The sequence below is a fragment of the Callorhinus ursinus genome, unplaced genomic scaffold (assembly GCF_003265705.2).
Source record: "Callorhinus ursinus isolate GAN/ISIS: 27379988/994484 unplaced genomic scaffold, GSC_fseal_2.0 scaffold84, whole genome shotgun sequence".
Classification (NCBI taxonomy): Eukaryota; Metazoa; Chordata; class Mammalia; order Carnivora; family Otariidae; genus Callorhinus; species Callorhinus ursinus.
Window position 1 is genome coordinate 576,701 of NW_027397146.1, and position 18,310 is coordinate 595,010.

The 18,310-nt window shown below is 45.4% G+C and overlaps 1 protein-coding gene across 6 annotated transcripts in view; it reads left to right on the forward strand.

Annotated features, from left to right (window-relative positions):
* The window catches only part of MTM1 (myotubularin 1), a 95,420-nt gene that overhangs the window by 39,725 nt on the left and 37,385 nt on the right, over positions 1 to 18,310 (forward strand). For 5 of the 6 annotated variants that reach the window (XM_025862798.2, XM_025862802.2, XM_025862797.2 and 2 more), the window contains 2 exons: positions 605 to 715; positions 4,715 to 4,816. The exons of the other annotated variant lie outside the window; for it this stretch is intronic. In XM_025862798.2, the coding sequence (XP_025718583.1) occupies positions 605 to 715; positions 4,715 to 4,816 (213 nt within the window). The remainder of the gene's footprint in view (positions 1 to 604; positions 716 to 4,714; positions 4,817 to 18,310) is intronic. 6 annotated transcript variants of the gene reach the window in all.

Genomic DNA, 18,310 nt, shown 5'->3' on the forward strand with positions numbered 1-18,310 from the left:
ACCTGCGCATTTCTGGCAGACAGGGTAAAACAAGCCATGCAGCCGCAGTCTGAACCAAGCGTTGTAGAACTTCAGAGGAAGGAGTGGTCAGTTTGGTTCTGTCTACTTAGGAAGCGGAGCTTTGTTAGAGGTGACGTTTGTTGGGCCAGGGCTTAAGCCATGGGGAAACATCTGGTAGTTGGGGAAACCTAGATCATCCTGGACAAAGGGAACACCATGCACAAAGCACAGAGGCCTGACTGTAGATCGTGCTTGAGGAATGGTGAAGGTTTTCACGTAGTTTGGAGTGCAGGCTGGTGTGGGAGAAAAGCCTGCAGGAGACCAGCTGGAAGCGACACCACGGGGCCCTTGAATTGTGTCCCTAGGAGTTTCGTCTTTATTCTGTAGGCACTGCAGAATGGCAAATGTTTGGGGATGCATTTTGGCTGCCTAACTGGCTATTGTAATGCTTGCTCTTTTATGTGTGATCTGTATCATATTTTCGTTCATAGAAAGTGGCAAAAAGGGCCAAAGTAAAAGTGCCCTAAAGCGTATGGTTTTTTAAAAGTGTTTTTATGTTTTAATGATACAGAAATACTGACTTTTGCATTTTTGTCCATTACAGGATTCTGCTCTAATACTTGATGTTCCTCTGGGTGTGATCTCCAGAATTGAAAAAATGGGAGGCGCGACAAGTAGAGGAGAAAATTCCTATGGTCTAGATATTACTTGTAAAGTAAGAGATTCAGTACTTTCTTCCGTGAAAAAAGACACATTAGTGTTGAATACGGAGTAACAGTTAATGGGGGTTTACCAAAAAAAATAAATAAAATCAAAGACCCTATTTCATCTAAGGCCCAAGAATGCTTCTCCCCTTGTGATCAGGCTTCCAAAACCTCCTGGGGAAATAGTTCCTATTAAAGAGACCTGTGAGGACTCAGACCTGTCCTTCTGTCAGCTTGACTGGATAGGAAGAAAACTTTATAGATAGAATTTTCACACTTTTTAGTTTTTGCCTGAATCTGCTCCTAGTGTCCCTTTATGTGATGTGTTACCAGCTAGACATCTTCACACCGTGAAAGGAAAGAGAAATGTGAGAGATTTTACCCTCTGTGAACAGGATGTGCCTCTAGCAACCTTTGTAACTTTTGCTTAGTTTTTAGAGGCAACATTTTGCCTAACATTTTGCTTTGGCATGGTGGGTGGCAGAGATTTAATGTTAATAACATTTACCCAGCTGTAATAATAACTGTTTATTGAGCATCTCTGTCGGTGCAGACACATGCTAGGTGCTTTGCGTTCAGGCCTCAGGGCAACCCTCTGAGATGGACAGTGACGTCTCGCATTTTACCATTACAAAGCCTTGAGCCTAAGAAGAGTTAGGTCACCGAGCTAAGATTACCCAACAAATGGCAAGGTTGGGATCCAGATTCAGTGAGATGATCGTTTTGCAGACAACAGGCTAAACCTTCTGGCAAGAAAACTTCCTTTCCAGGTATTAAGTGTCAGATGGTTACAATCCAAATAGAATAATAATAGAATAGAGTAATGTCCAATCCCAGAAAGAGCTCGAAGGGGCTTGGAGCTCATCTGTTCCATTGCTTCTCACAGCTAGATCTGGGAGATGTGACCTTTGCTCAGGCACTGTGATTTCTTAAAACTAATCTCCTATAATTGTATTTTGGTTATGAATATGGTATGTTTGCTTTATTGTCTCCAGTTTATAAAAGATGAAGACTAACTAGTACACTCTATCACAAACCAAATGATTGTGTGGTCACTAGGCCTGAACTGAAATTCTCCATCACTGCCCACCTTGGCTTCTTTTGGTTTTTGTTTTAATCCAAGCTACCTTAAATGCCTTATGTATGATCCCAGCTACTGTCTTCACTTTGGGGCCTAGAAATACAGGGATTTACTTTTAAGGAAGTGTTTTTGCCTTTTGCATAAAAGGATCCATGGGAGTAGAGTGTTATATTACAGTACTCAAGGGAAAATTGGGTTGCTAATATTGACGACTTTGAAAGTGACTTTAGTTCTAATAGAATTTTTTAAAGTCCTGTTTGTTGCCTTGTCAATAGGAAGAATTTGTATTTAAATATCAGTCCCCCCCCCCAGAGTTAATAAAATAAAGTGCATTCTTACCCTTTGACTGTTTATTATAAAAACAGGGTGCTTAGGGACAACTCACCAGGCATCACTCCCAAATGTTACACCTATCTAGATTTCTTGGAATTCGCGTTGAGCCCAAAGATAATGGCCTAGAACAGTGCTGTAGCTCAGCCTCTTCATTCCGTTATCTCCCTGAGAACTGTGAGTTATGAGAGTCAAGTCCCACGTTCTCAGGAACAGACCGGAAGGTGATAGAAAGGGAACCTGCTGTGGTGGGGGAGAGATGGACTCTCCCGTCTTGTAGGTCAGCCCCAGTGTTGCTCTAGGGAGACCGGTCGTTCTAAGCCCTACAGATTTGGTCCTACCAGCTCTGTGCACAGGGATTTCTGCTTGCCTGTAGCGTCTTCACTTGGGGGATGTAAGTCCCAGTGGATGTTGTCTAGCAGCAGAGGAGAAGGTAGCTCTGAATATGTGAATTTTTACCCCCAGGCACCACATCAGCCCCTGCTGACAACTCGGAGCCTTAAAAAACAAACAAACAAACAAAAAAAAACCAAAGCCAAGCCTTAACCACTGCAAAACCTCCTCTCTCCTTCCATGCCTCACCCCTGTTTACTCGTTTTAAGGACTGTGGTATTTTGAGGTCAGCAGCAGTGGGTGTTGTTTCTCTAGAGATGGGTTATAGAAATGATGTCTCCATAAATCAGCCCTTCAGTATTGTTGCACTGGGGTGTGTTTACTCGGACTCATTTATTATAGCGAGGCTTGGTGCATCGCCATGTGACCCACTTATCAGACGGGCCGAGGGGGGCTGTGAGGCTCTTCTGCCACAAGGCTCTTTCTCAGGGGCCCTCCCCTGACGACTCAGCCTCTAAGGAGACCAGGTGGAACTTACCACTTAGGATATGCTCATATTTCTGTTGTAGATTTGGTGAGCTGCCGCCTGTGAGTCATTTGCCTTTTCTGTTTCAATTTTCTTGTTGGCAAGATGAGGTAGTAATTTTTTCTGTCCTTTAATTACATCTGAATCAGATGGCAACAAGAAGTTGCTTGAATCACTTGTGCTTTGGCACATAGAAAGTAGTTGTTGGAATCACTGATGGATCAAAATAAATGGTTATCTAGAGATGATCTAAATTCTGGCCAAGTGGTTAAGAACAGTGATGTTATGGAGTTATCAGCTGACCCCAGGCTGTTAGGAGGAAAGTTCTGCACAGGTCTTTGAGCCCCACAGATCCTCGGCCATCCAGTGCTGTGCTCATGGCTCGGTTGTAAACCCTTTCGAGGCATGTCATCTCATTGAGATGATTATTCCCTTGTATTTGACTACTGCTTTGCATCATGAGCCAATAACTAATATCCCAGTTTTCTTGGAATATGTTGTGAATTGGGTTTTGGATTTTATTCAGTTCTGTGCTTTTAAAAAGTGAAAGCACAGAATCCCAGAGCTGGCAAGGCCCAGTAGATGCCATCTGTATAGAGAGTGAGCAGTCTTGGGTCACTCAGTAGAGGTCTTTGGGTCCAGTTCTTTATACCGCCTCCTCTGCCAGTGGCATTCTGGGATGTCCTGTAAATGGCAAGGCCTTTGCTAGTCCTTCATGCCAAAGACTTAGGAAGCTTTAAGTGTGCGCCTGAGATACTAAATGAAAAAGCACTTGGAAAGAATGTAAAGATCGTGACATACAAGAGGGCAGGGACCAGCTCAGCTGTCTGCCTCCTAACATCCCCCCAGGGTCCGGCACGGGGCTCTCGTTTTTTCTGAATTGAATTGGTGTTTTGAGTGCTCAGCCACTCGGTCACAGCACGATGATTGATTTAGGAGACAACCGAAACAACTCTAGCTTTGAAAGTAAGATAGAATGTTATATATTTGATAGGTGATAAAACTTGATATTTCAGGGAGCTTTTTTGGTTTGGTTTCGGTGTTTGAGAAGGTTTTCTTGCTTAGCAAAAAGATATGTATTCAAAGCCCCTTTTAAAATCCAGTTTCGAGCGTTAATGTTTAGTTCCTGAAAGCACAGGGGTGCTTAACTGTGGTCTATGTAGAACACTGTGCAAGTCAACTTGATGGGAAGAATATGTTCCATTACTTGTATGAGAGCTTAAAGTGCCAATCATTTCCTGATTTGTTAGAATGAGACTTGAAAGGAGCATGAGGGAGAGGGAGAGAGCTTCCGTATTTTCATGACATGTTTGACAATTTTGAGCTCACATGTGATAGCAGGTACACATTTGAAAAGTTCTGTGAATAAAATACTCTTTTATAGGCAAAATACTGCAGAAACCGGTTGAAGTAAAGAGACACCGTAGATGGTGTGCAAGGCAAGGTTTGATTTTTCTTGTTATAAAATGACTTTAGCTCTGTCTTCTCTTTAGCACTGGTTGCTTTGTCTTTACATTCGTGCCTACGATGAGAGTATTTTGAGGTATTCTTAACTGGATATTTCAAAATGTCACACAAAACAAAGTGATTTTCTTAGTAATCTAGATTAACTGCCCTTTCAGGTAAGTGAATCTTCCACTCCTTTAGTTGAAGAGATTTTTTTTTTTTTTTGCTGAGGAATGTCACTTTATTTGAAGACTGAACTGTCAAATTTCTCTGCTCCCCACCCCCCCCCCCCAGGACATGAGAAACCTGAGGTTCGCGCTGAAACAGGAAGGCCACAGCAGAAGGGATATGTTTGAGATCCTCACAAGATACGCCTTTCCCTTGGCCCACAGTCTGGTAAATTCCAGGGTTCTCCCCAGCGCCTGGAGGTTCTCGGGTGTCTCCCCTTTCATTTACTCTCTACTCTGTGCTTCCCGGCGTCCTGTGTGTGCCCAGGGTGTTTATTAAAGGTGACTGAAACGTTCCCAGGAGGAGCAGGCCTCTCCTCTGCTAGGCTGTATGGGATGGCCCGCCCCAGGTGACTGAAGCGTCACCCAGGGTGGTCTGTGCTCTCCCTCCCGCAGCGCACCCCTGGCCTTGGCTCGTCCTCTTTAAAGGCATGAGGCAGGGAGGTGGACTGTGGGCACCTTCCTTTTGCCACCAGGCCTTGCTTGCATCCTCTCTCCCCTCTCCTTCTCCTCTGCTCGGCTCTAAACAGACTTGGAGGCAAGCACCTGCTAAGGGGAAAGCAAGGAAATAATTCTTAAAAAAAAAATATGTGTGTGTGTGTGTATATATATATATATATAAATAAAAACATATATATATATATATGCCTTTACTTTGAGTCTAGGATGAGTATGCCACTGCGTGGACTGAAGGAGATCATTTGTAATATAGCCCTTCTCCCTGAGGCTGTCTTTTAGGTTTTTTGGCAATAAGGGCCTGGGATTTTTTTTTTTTTTTTTTCTCTGAGACAAGGTTTCTCTCTTCCCAAATTTTATCAGGAGTTGTTCCGGGCAAAGGAAATTCACAGTTGATGGAAGGGACAATTATATAAAGACTGGAGGTCTAGAGAAATTTATGAAGTATTCCTCATGAGTCATGTGTTGATTACAGATTCAAATGTAATGCTTAAAACAAATGTAATGATAGAGAGTTGAACACATTTTCAGCCTTTTCTCAGTTTCTGATTAAATGTGTGATGTAAAACCTATTTTAGTACTAAACAATTTCTTTAATGATTAGGGCAAAAAGAGTTTTATAAGAACACATCTTTGGAATATTTATGAAAGGGAGAATGTAAGTCTAATCCACGAAATTTCAGTTAGGGAACATGTTCTATCTTGGGCTTTGCATTTCTGGCCCCAAATTATCAGAAATTTGAAGAATGGCTCACATAGCAGGTTTGAAGGAGCAGAGGCCCCAGTCCATCTCCTATAAGATCCCCTTTCTCTGCCATCTTTTGTCTCTTTCAGGGTTTACTCCCCTAAAAAGTATTAGACCAGTTTTCTCTAAACTACTGACCCGGGGCACCTGGGTGGCTCAGTCCTTAGGCGTCTGCCTTCGGCTCAGGTCATGATCCCGGGGTCCTGGGATCGAGCCCCACATCGGGCTCCCTGCTCCACGGGGGGGCCTGCTTCTCCCTCTCCCTCTCCCACTCCCCCTGCTGGTGTTCCCTCTCTTGCTGTGTCTCTCTCTGTCAAATAAATAAATAAAATCTTTAAAAAAATAAAATAAACTACTGGCCCATCTCTCGCCTCCATCCACACTTCTGGAAAGAACAAGCTAGTCTGCTCTCATCTCCAGTTTATTCATTCCTCTAACCCATTTCAGTGTCCGGCTTTACTGTAGGTACCTTCCCGGAACTGAGGCCCTCTTACTGGCCACATCTAACGGCTCACTTCAGTCTTCATTCTGTTTGCTCTTCCCCCAGCATGCAGCGGTTTGGAGCACCCCGTTCTAGCAAGTCCTGGTTTTTGTGTTATTCTGCCACCTTGACTGTCCTTCCCAGGCTCCACTGCTTCTGTCTTTTCCTTCGTGGACCATCTCTGTAGTGGTCCCCCTTCAGCTGCCTTCTTATGTTACTCACCTGGCCTTGATGGTTTCGTCTCATCCCATCACGTAAGCTGTCGTTGCCATGTGGGTGATTTTGAAACCTAGCACCGACACTGGCCTCCAGTGAATGTAACCAGCCTAACTCTCAAATATCTTCCTCTGGAAGTCCTTGAGCATCACAAGTTTTTTGTCTCCCCCAACCTCTTCACAGCTCACCAGACCTGCTCTTCAGCCTACATGCCCCTCAATGAGGAGGATCCCCAGTTGCTCAGGTTTGAGAACTTGAAGTCAAGTGTCTTATTCTCCCTGTGCCTTGCCTCCCATAGCTACATCTGTTCCAAATCCTATAGGTTCTACTTATCAGTGACTCTCACATATTTCTTCCCATTTCTACTTGGGCTTCCTATTCTAACCCATGCTTCTCAACTGGCTTCTCTTCTTTCAGTTTCTCTCCTTCCGATTTATTCTACAGAGTGCTGCCAGTGGTTTCTTAATTGAACTACAATCATGTCACTATGTCCCACTCTCCACAAAAACAAAAACAAACCGAGTGACTTCCCATGGCTTATACCCTACATTCCAAGCACACAGGACTTCCCTGTGCTCCTCCAGTATACATAGAACTTTCTCAGAGCAGAGTCTTTGGTTTTTCTATCCCCTTTACTTGCAGGCTCCTTGTCTCTTTAAAGCCCATCCTCCACCACCTTGCTCGGCCATAAGTCCTTTTATATACAATCTGTGTATCCCCCCCCCCCCGCCCCCTGTAGGGTTTGTCTTGCCTCTCACTTGTTAGACGTTGCAGGTCCCTCTATTAGAGCACTTACGTAGTAACTAGGTAGGAATTGCCTGCCTCCTGCTATACTATGGGCTTATCAAGGCAGGGAGCCGCCATTATTTCTCTCTCTCACTTCACCATAATGACTTCTGCATGGGAGTTGTATAATGATGGCTTTTTTATTGAACTCAGGTTTAGTAGAAAGTGAAGGAAAAATCCATTTTATGGAAACATATGGGACAAATTTCTGGATGTTGTGGATCTAGCATCAGAGCCGGGGATTCCGGGTTGCTGTCATTGGAGTAGTCCACAGAGGGGTTGATTTCTCGTCTGTGGTACTTGGCCTTAGTTTTTGTACCTGCGCTAGAAATCCCTACTTCTTCTTTGGGAAGTGACAAACTTGAGAAGAAATGTCAGCCGGATTGCTTATACAAAGTTGTGGAAAATTACATTCCCTGAGTTTTAGCCACTCAAAGTCATCTTAAAAAAAAAAAGTTAAACTAATCACTGAAAAAATACAAGATGCAGATAAGAACAGATCAGCTATTGCCATGGCTTTTGGAACCTCTGTTCCTGCTATTCAAGTCAACATGTACGACTGTCTTGTAAATCAAGTTCATTTCAGGGTACTGTGTTGGGTGGCGTCAGGGAGCAGGGAGGGCAGATGAGGAGGAGGAGTATGGGCTGAAGGAATGATACCTAGTCCCATTCGGGGGCGTGACAGAAGTGATAGGACACACGTGTCTGGCCCCGATATGGAACAGTTACTTTCATGCTGTAAGAGAAATGGAGAGGAAGTCTACTGGGGATTCACGGGAAGAAGGGAACACGTCCAACCTACCTGGAAAAGCCTGAATGAAATTTGATAGTCATTTGGGTTGAGCCTGGAAGGATGGTTATCATTTCCGTTGGAGGAAGTGGGGTTTCAGTCAGAGGCAAGACCCTGACCCTCCACACAGCAGAAGGAAAGCTGGAAGCAGTGCGAAGTGTTTATGAGGGTAGCCAGGCGCTGTTTGGTCGGAGCGTGGGCAGGAGGAGCTCTGGGCTCACGTGATGGATGGCGTTGCCAGGGAAGGAGCTAATACCCGGGGAAGTGGTGGAGACCTACGGAAGGTTTTGAAATAAGTGAAAGAACTGAATACAAGGTCACGAAGACTAGACAGGAGCAGAGAGGTCACAGAGCCTGGGAAGGGGAGTCAGAGGCCAGGTGAGAGGTCCGCAGTGCCTGACCGAGGACCCGGCGGTGCAGGTGGCCAGGGCGGGGTGGAGGACGACAAGCTTGGGCAGCAGTTTGGTGAGAGAGGGCAGTGAGGGAGGCCGAATCATCCTTCCCTCTGGGGTTTGCGGCTTGAGTGCTGAGGAGGATGGGGTGCCGTTGACAGAGCAGGGAGGTCAGAAGAGGGTTTTGTTTGAGGAGACAGGTGGAAGACAGGGCAAGGAGGGGGGAGTGGGGAGTTCTGTTTTATTTGTGTGGCTTTTTGACAATTGACAGCAGCGATTTCAGGTTTGCTCCTCAGAAAAGGGTCTAGGGATGTAGATTTGAAATTGTGGTTCTTAATCTGTTTGGAGCTATGGATTCCTTTGATAATATGATAAAAATTATAGTTTCTCATCCCCTGAAGAATGCACTTATGTACAAAACTTCACATAAAATGTTAGGGTTTCAGCCCCTCTGAAGCCCATCGATCCCAGGTTGCTTAAGGTAGTTAAGTTACTTAAGTAACCCTGATGTATAATAAAGAAGTCCAAACAAAACCTGTGTTTCGCTTGGAAGCTGAGAAAGGTGAATGAATGTATTTGTGAGAGGGGAGAGGAAGCAAGAGAGAGAAGGGATCTTTCTGAAGCAGGATCCTGGGGAAGACAGAGGGGGATGGGGTGAAAGCCAGTTTGTAGGGCAGTGTTGGAAAGGCGAAGGAACAATTATTCCTCTGAGACAGGAGGGAAAGAAAAGTTTTCAAGCTGCCACGGTGGGGAATGCGAGAGTGTGCCAGGAAGGGATTTCCTGGAAGCCTAATCTAAGCCTGATTGCATTGAACAATACAAAGGGCCCTGCTTGAAAAATATCACTTTGTTAATATTATTGAAACTGTTAAACCAGCTGCAGATTATCTCAGTGATTTTTTTTTTTTTTTTTTATTGTAAGCACTTGAGGTCAGAAGTAAGCATGCTGTTGTATCCATGAAATGCTGTCTGAAGGCCAGGAGAGCTGGGTTCCAAATCCAGCCACAGGGTGAACGGTGTACAAGTGGGCTTTTTGCTCTCAGACCACCCCTTTGGCTCTCTCTGGCCTCCTTCCCCATTAGCATTTTCACCCCTCAGTGTGTTCAGGTTGGGACTTAAACTTTGAATTGAACTTGAGCAGTTTAGCCACACATAGTCGACCCCAACCTGTTAATTTGATTGTTTCCGTATTATGTCGGTCCAGTCAGACTTGGACATTGTTCCCATAACATTTTCTACTTCAGCCAAAGTGTTTATTTTCTTGCTTTATCTTTGTTTTGCCTTACAAACACTAGAACTTGTACCAATTTTGCAAACTACCTTGTGACTCAACGCTACTACTAGGTAAATGATACATTTTTATAAGAAACATTGACAACGCTGGGGCGCCTGGGTGACTCACCAGTGGGTTAAGCATCTGACTCTTGGTTTTGGCTCACGTCCTGATGTCAGGGTCCTGGGACTGAGCCTTGCATTGGGCTCTGCACTCAGCAGGGAGTCTACTTGAGATTCTCTTTCCCTTTCCCTCTGCCTCAACTCCCGCCTCAAAAAAAAAAAAAAAAAAAACCTTGAAAAAAAGAAATGTGACAATGCTTCTGACGTAATTTTTTAAAGGCAAGAACAAAAATTGTGTAAATCTGAATAGAGCCTGATAGTGCTATTGAAGAGAGTAATTAATTGTTGGGGTGGTTCGTTCAATGCCAGAGTTCTTCTTTCATTGATTTCCTTTATTGTTTGCTCATTTTTCACCCAAGTGGGATAACCAGAGAGAATATAAATTTTAGATGAGGGTTTAACTGTTAATCCCAATGTATTATTGAGTCATGAAATCCATTTACTAGGTTGCAACCAGCATTTTTAAATGGACTAGAAGAGAAAATAGTAAGAGCGTAATATGTAATACGTACCATGGGTACGTATGGTTTTGTCAAACATTTGCTTCGGGTGTGTGTGTGTGTGTGTGTGTGTGTGTACAGGGAGGTGGTCATGGTGCAAAGTGTATGGTTTTCTGTTAATCATGATCTAGAAAGCTTGAAAAACAGTCTTTTAGATAAAGGTAGAATATATAGAATAAAATGGGTTTTGAGTTAATTTAGGCATACGTCACTTACATCTGTCTTTACAGCTATAGGCATGCATGGACTTTCCTGAATTTTGTTTAAGAGAAGGGCTTGCGTTTTGACAAAAGTCCTGGAGTGGAGCCTCACATACGGAGGTGGAGAGCTGGAAGGAGTGGAGCCCGGGACACGGTTGCCAGGCTCGTGGCAGCCACGGATGAGGGAGAGCCAGAGAGAGGACTTGTTTACGCAGCCTTGCCGGTGTGTGCTCACGAGCACGCGCAAGGCAGTCCAGGGGCCCGTGTCTGAAGCTGGCTCAGTCACTTACCTGCTTGGCAACTTTGGAAGCCATATAATATTTACGTGCTCCAGTGTTCTCATCTGTAATGGGTATAATAACCGTCTCTGCCCCCTAGAGTTTTTGTGAGGATTAAACATAAACTGTTTACAAGTGCCTGGCATGCAGTAAGTGCCCTTTGAATGTCAGCTGTGCAGTCGCACGCCATTTTCCCGGCAGGTGCAAAGAAGAAGGATGATTGCCCCAACACACTTTTTTTCCCCCAGAATATTAACAAAGTAATTGTGATAATATGTGAGACACTTTAAGTCCCTTAAAAGAAAGATGCTATGTGGATAAGGTTACTATCCTTATTAACAAACCATTGGTCGTACTTGGATAAAGGATTAGTTGAAAGTCTTAAATTTCAGTGTGTTAAGTCCAGAAAGCATCTTAACTAGAAATGTGAAATAGGGGCAGCAGTGATCGTCTTCAGAAAAGGTTTCCCTTTGTTTTTTCTGTCCCTCTTCTGACCCCACGCAGGCCTCCCACTTCCAGTGTAGTGTGGCTCATTCGGGCGTGTGTACCTCTGTGCTCTGTGCTTTCCTGCGCCATTCTGGATTAAGCTCTTGGGCATCACAGTGTTTTCTGCCTCTTGTTACTCTGAACTCATCAGCACTCGTGTAGTTGCAAAGGTTTTTGGTGTTTTGTTTGCTTTGATAAACTTGACCTTCATGTGGGTGGTAGGACTGGGCACAGGAGAGAAGACTGCTGCCTGTGCTTTTGAGAGAGAGAAACAGCTGGGTTTCAGGGCCTTTTCCGGGAAGACCAGCAGCCTTCCACGGACTGATGGTGTGGTATTTCCTGCCATGGGCAGCACGGGGGAGCAAGGTGTTAGAAACGGCCGCACCTTTCAGGAGAGGGTCCGGCTGCATTTGTAGGTGTTTGTGACTTCTGCCTTTGCTTCTCAGAGTCTTTGTCACTTGTCCATACGACTTGAACGCTGTGTCATTTCTACCTTGTGTCCACTCTGGCTCAGGTCCAGTGGTACTTGCTTGTAAAAATGATTGCATAGAAATTACCAAAGCGGGTGATGGGGGCGCACATCTTTTTCAGTCACTCAAATGAGAGTTGTAAATGATCCTGTGAATAGGCAATTAACAACAAGGGTACTTTTCCCTGGGCCTTCACTTTTCAGTCCAGAATTGGGGACATTTTTATAAATTGCTTAGAGATTTTAAAAATCTCAGACTAAAATTTAGTGGACTCCTACTTCCTAGGCTGACCACAGAATAGATAAAAGCAAACAGCTCATTTTCAGAAGGCAGTTGAAATGAGAAGCAGTACTCTGTGTGTGTGTACGTACACACACACACACACACACACACACACACACACACACACACACACACTCACACACACACACACACACACACCACCCTATACCTGCTTTTTAGCCTAGATGTGGCTTTGGGACTGAAGCAGGTCTCAGTTCTCCATTTTCTCCTTGGCTAGGACTCTTTTTTTCTTGGACAAGCAGTAAATGTGGCCAACTGAGGGTCTCATCACGCTTCCTGCCGCCTCCAGGACTTGGCCCTTGGTCTCTTTCAGTCTCTCTCTTCTCCCTGCTCCCCATCTCCTGGAACCGTGCTCCCAGCAGGACTGGCCCCGCGTGGCCATCCGTCTTCAGAAGCCCAGTGCTCACTGCCTGCCTGCACGTGCTTGGCGGCCACTCCCTTCAGAGCCCGCCCCACTTCTCGCCCTCCCACGCCAGGGGAGCTATGCTTTTGAATGTGACTCAAGACCCTGCAAGTGCTCCAGCCACCTCTCCTTTCACAGGTTTTTTAAACTACTGAGTAGCCACGAGAGGATGTTTGTAAAACACATGTGAAGTATGCGGAAGTCTGATACCTGGAGCGTCCCTCTGGCTCCCGGGACGCCGTGTCTTTGACTTCATCCACCACGGCGCTCTTCAGCTGGGCCTGCTCTGCTGAGTTCTTACTTGCTGGCTCGAGGTGCCTGGTTCCCCAGGCTGTTTTGTGATTCTTGCTTCTGAACTCCTCTTCCTCGGACCTTTATGGGATTACTCAGAGGCCAGGATCGAAGGCAGTTTGACGTTTCCTTCTGCCAGGCATCTTAGGGCACTCCCGGTGTGGGTCAGTTACAAATTAGATTCCCTGCTTGATGTTTTCCGGACCATCCAAGTTTTATGAGCTTGGGCTACGCATTGCTTCAGAGCTGCCTTGTGGCTACGAATTCCTGGTGGGGGACAGCAGTGGAGACTTTTTTTCTCCCTCGATCAACACCAATAATCGGGACAGGTAACTTCCTTCGAGTCTTGGGGGGTTACTTGCTGTTTGTCTTTACCCTGAGGTTGTAGCACTTGGGAGGCCAACCTCTACTGAAGGCGGTTTCCAGTCTGATGTCCGTCTTGGCATCTTGGGTGAGCCTGGGCCTTTATGCCCTCTATCTCCTAAACTCCCAACAGGCCATGAGAATCCATTCTGTGAGCGCCTGGAGGTAAAAGCAGTGCTTTCCTCTTGCTCTCTACGTTCCCATTTGTGGTTAGTGTTTAGCTTCTGAGTATTTGTTCCTCCCTAGCTAGCTCAGTAGAGCATTTTAAAAAAAGGTTTCTGTTTTATCCGGCACTTCTAGATGTTTTCCGCAGAAGGCTCAGTTAGAGCATCTGTATACCAGACACCTCTCCCTGTAGAAAAGTCCACCCTTCCCCCCTCCTTCTTGCTCTAGACCATCCCCTCAACAGTCTCTCTCCCTCTCCTGTCTTCCGGCATTGCCCATCTGACCTGACTTCCAGATTCAATGCTTTGTGTTTCCCTTTAGCTGCTCCATAACTTCAACTGACCCCTGAACGTTCCTTTAAAATAATCTCTTCTCTTTCCCTTAAACCTGCCCCTCTGTGTTCCCAGTTTCTCATGGTATCTTCTCTTCCTCCAAAATCAAGGCCACCATTGGAAGATTTCCCTTTTCCTGAATGTTTACTGAATCCGGGGTTTTCATCTCTTCTTTTCTCAAGTGGTGGAATCGTACTTGGACTGGTTTTCCCGCTTCCTTTCTGTCTCCTACCCAGTCCACCCCTGCATGTCCTCTCCCTGGGACTCGGCTCTCATTCCCCCCGCCCTCCAAACATCAGCAGTTCCTCCCTCTCTGTCAGCGCAGATACAGACTTGGGTCTCCCCCACTGTGTGGCCTCACCTCTCAACTGTCCCCACTTTCTTCGACCCCCTCCTGCACTTTGGCCATGTTTGCTGATGGCCTCATATTCGCTGAGTTTGGCTACCAATTGTGCCTTTTTGTCATCATTGTTATGATCATGTCCAAGGTCAATCTTACCCTTCCAGGCTCATCTCCCTAGAAGTCCCCTACATTCTCTGGAGTCCCAGGCGCTCTCTCTGCGCTCTCCTCTTTGCGGGATCGGCAGTTGTGCCCTCCTTGTCACTGTCCTTTGGAGAATTTCTGACCCCTTAAAGACAGTGCCTGTGTCTTACTCATCTTTTTCTCTACTGAATACCTTGTTCATGGTAGGCCGTCGGTAAATGTTTGTTGAATTAATATACTAAGGTCAGTAGAATGAATGAATGAAGAACCAGCAGCAACCAAGTCATCAGTAAGAATATTCTGTTTATAAAGGGCATTTACTCAACGGGCACTGCTTTAAAAGTTTGACAGTAGCTAATATATGTCCATAATTGAAAATTCGGGAAGTATAGAAGGTACTGTTAAGGACTCAATGTTTGTGTTCTCCCAGAATCCTATGCTGAAGCCCGAACCCCCCAGTGTGATGGTATTTGGAGGTGGGGCTTTTGAGAGGTGATTAGGTTTAGATGAGGTTATGAGGGTGGAGCCCCAGGTTGGGATCGCGGACCTTATAGGTAAAGGAAGGGACCAGAGCTTGTGCTTTCCACCACAGTGAAGTACAGCAAGAAGGCTGCCCTCTGTAAACCAGGAAGTGGGTCTCACCAGAACCCAGCCTTGCTGGCTCCTTGACCTTAGACTTCATAGCCTCCAGAACCGTGAGAAGTAAATGTTCATTGTTTTAAGCCACCCAGCGTGTGGTAACTTGTTATACTGGCTGGAACTAAGACAGGTATGTCGCTCCAAGCGTCCTTCACCCCGTCCCATCCCCCCCTCACAGACAACCAGTGTTTTCAGTCTGTTACTGTCCACCCAGTGATAGTTTAAGCCTATTCATGCAACTTGTTAGGCATCTTCTACACCCTATTTATGACCATACAGTCCTCTGTTGACTGTACCATACTTTCTTCAATCCTCTCTTGATGGATACTGAGGTCATTTCCTATCATTTGCTGTTACATAAACTGCGGTGGGTAACCTTGCACATACATCATTTTGTAGGTGCTCGTGTATGTTGTAGGATAAGTTCTTAGAAGTGGAATTACTGCTATTACCAAATATCCCTAAAAGAAGATGTATTGGCTTTCACTCCCACATGCAGTGTGTCAGAGTGCTCGTTTCCAGACATCCCCTCCAACCCTCTTCATTTCCTTTAGCTGCTCTAACACGTGACCACGGACTTGGCGGCTTATAAAAACCCGAGTCTGTCATCTTACAGTTCTGGAGGTCAGAAGTCCAAAATGGGTCTCACTGGACTAAAGTCAGGGGGTGTGTGGTGCTGTGTGTCTTCCGGGGAATCTAGAGGAGAGCCCATTCCTTGCCTTTTCCAGCTTCTGGAGGTACCCACGTTCCTTGGCTCACAGCCTCTTCCTCCATCTGCAGAGCCAAAGCCCTGGTCGAGTCCTTCGAATTACCCTGACTTTATTCCATTCTCACTCTCCTTTTCTGATTCCGACTCTTCGGCCTCCTTCCACATCTCAGGACCCTTACAATGACATTGGCACTCCTGGGAAGTCCGGGGCACTCTTCCTGTCTGAAAGTCCGGTGATTAGAAATCTTAATTCCATTGGCACCCTAATTCCTCTTTGCCACGTACGGTCACAGGTTTTGCCACCTGCACCAATCCAGGATGCTTTCTGATTTTTTGATCTTCACTAATCTAATAGGTGAAAATGTGGATTCATAGTTTTATTTTGTATTTATCCTATTTGACTGAAATTAAATATCTTTTGGTTTGAGCTATTTGTATTTCTAGTGATTCTCTGTGGCTTCTGCCTATATTTCCTTTGGGATTTTGGTCTTTTTTTTGTCAATTGTAAGGAGTTCTTTATGTAATAGTTACACTCGTAATAAGAGTTGCAAATATTTTCCCCATATGTCTTTTGACATGGGAATTTTTTTTAAATCTTTGTATTTAGCAATTTTTTGTGATGGGGGTCCCTAAGACCACCCCACCGTCAATGATTCATTAGGAGAATTCAGAAGCTGTAACATATAGTCATCCTCACAAGTGTGATTTGTTATAGCAAAAATGTATGGAGGAAGAGCTGCAAAAGGAAAAGGTACATGCGGTAAAGTCTGGGGGTGGGGGGAACCAGGCACAAATTTCCAGAGTTTTCTCCCAGTGGAGTCACACAGGAGACACTTAATTCCTACAGCAACAAGCTGAGACAACACATGGGAAATGTTACCAACCAGGGAAGCCCAGCACCCAGAGTTTTTATTGGAGGCTGGTCATGAGGCACCCTCTGCCTAGCATGTACCCAAATCACTGCCTCTCAGAAGGAAAGCCGGGGTTAGGGTTAAGCATAAACCACGTTTATATGGTTGAGGCACCATAAACCCCTCTTATCAGTTAGGGAGCAATGGGAACTCTCCCGAGAACCCAGGTTCTCAGAGTCCAGCTGAGGGCCAACCTCACAAGCAGACCTGTCTCAGGAGAGCAGCCAGGCCTGCTAGGTTAAACTCTTGCCTGCATTTTCTTTTACAGCTTTTGGGTTTTACATTCCCTGTTAGGGATGTCTTCCCTACTCAGAGTCATGGAAGAATCCCTAGAATATTCCTTTAAAACTTCAGTTTCTTTTTTAAAATGTAAATATTTCATCAATTTGGAATTTATTCGGGGTTACTGTGTAAGATATGGATCCAAGTCTGTCTTCCACTGTTGTTGCAATACCATTTGTTGACTGTTCCACTCGTTTGAAACACCACCTTTATCACACACTTATTTCTTCTTTGTGTTTTGATTTCTGAATATTTCTTTTCTTGCATCAATCACCCTTCAAGTACTAGTGACGTTCTTTTAACCATTGAGGCTTTATAAAATGGAAGGTCTCCTAGGGCAGGCCTGTCCTCATTCCTCCTCTTTTTCATCCCTTTCCTGCCTGTTTTTGCTCTCCAGGCATTTACACAATGCCTGCCTGCCTTATGGCTAGGTGTGGGGAGCTGGGGCTCATGCCCACTTGTCCGGGAGGACAGACAAGTGCATTCAATACAGATGCATGTGCACAGGCTATCAGGGGAGCGGGAAGCAAGGGACTTGGTGTCAAGGACAGCTTCCTAGAGGAGGTGAATCCTGGAAGATGAGTAGGAGCATTAGCCAGGCAGAAATGGCCATGGCCAAGTGCAGGAACAGTATGTGCAAATGTGAAGAGGCTGGACACAGACTGGACCCACACATGAGTTGGTGTACATGTGGGGGTAGTGGTGAGAGATGGTGCTGGAGGGGGAGGCTGGGCCCCAAAGCTTGTGGAGCCTACCACGCCCCACCAAGAGGTTCCACTTTGTATCTAAACAGGAGGGGAGCCATTCAAGGGGTTGAAGCAGGAAAGTGACATTAGATTTTGATTTCAAAAAGATTGCTTGGGCTGCAGCATGCAGACTGGATGGAGCAGGGCAGGAGTTTATTTCCGGGGATGTTTGTTACTCACCCAGGTGCATGATAATGAGTCCTTGAAATGGGACAATGGAGAGGACAAGAGAGAATGGATTTGAGGAAGATCTAGAAGATCAATAGAATCCGTTGATCGTGTGAATGTAGTTATGATGGGGCATGGCATGATAGGGAAGAACCCAGCCTGGATAAGCAGGTGGACAGTGGGACCAGCGGTCGGGACTGGGAATATAGGAGGGGAGTGAAGAAGAGGCAGCGACTTCCAGTTCAGATATGCAGAGTTGCAGGTGTCTGTAGGACAACCAGACATAGACATCTATGAGGCAGGTTGCTGCGTAGACCTGGAGCTCTCACCCGGGGAAAGGTTTCTTTGGTGGGCCCAGATGTGATCAATGGCATTTTCATCGATGTGGCCAAAATGGCCAGGAGAGACAGTTACAGTGAGAGGAGGTGTGGCACATGAACCCTGAGAAATGTCACCTTAAATGATTATGATTTTGGACAAGTAGGAAAGAAGATACTTTTTCCACATGGTTTCAACTGACATTTCAAGTGTACTTTCGGGGTCTTCTCCTCCTGAATAAGTGAATATGTACATTTATATATGAAGGTGATGGCAACCCAAAAATATGAAGCCACTTTCCCCAGGGAGGGTGGTGGAAAGAGGACTAGGAGAATTATTTAAGCCAACGGAAGT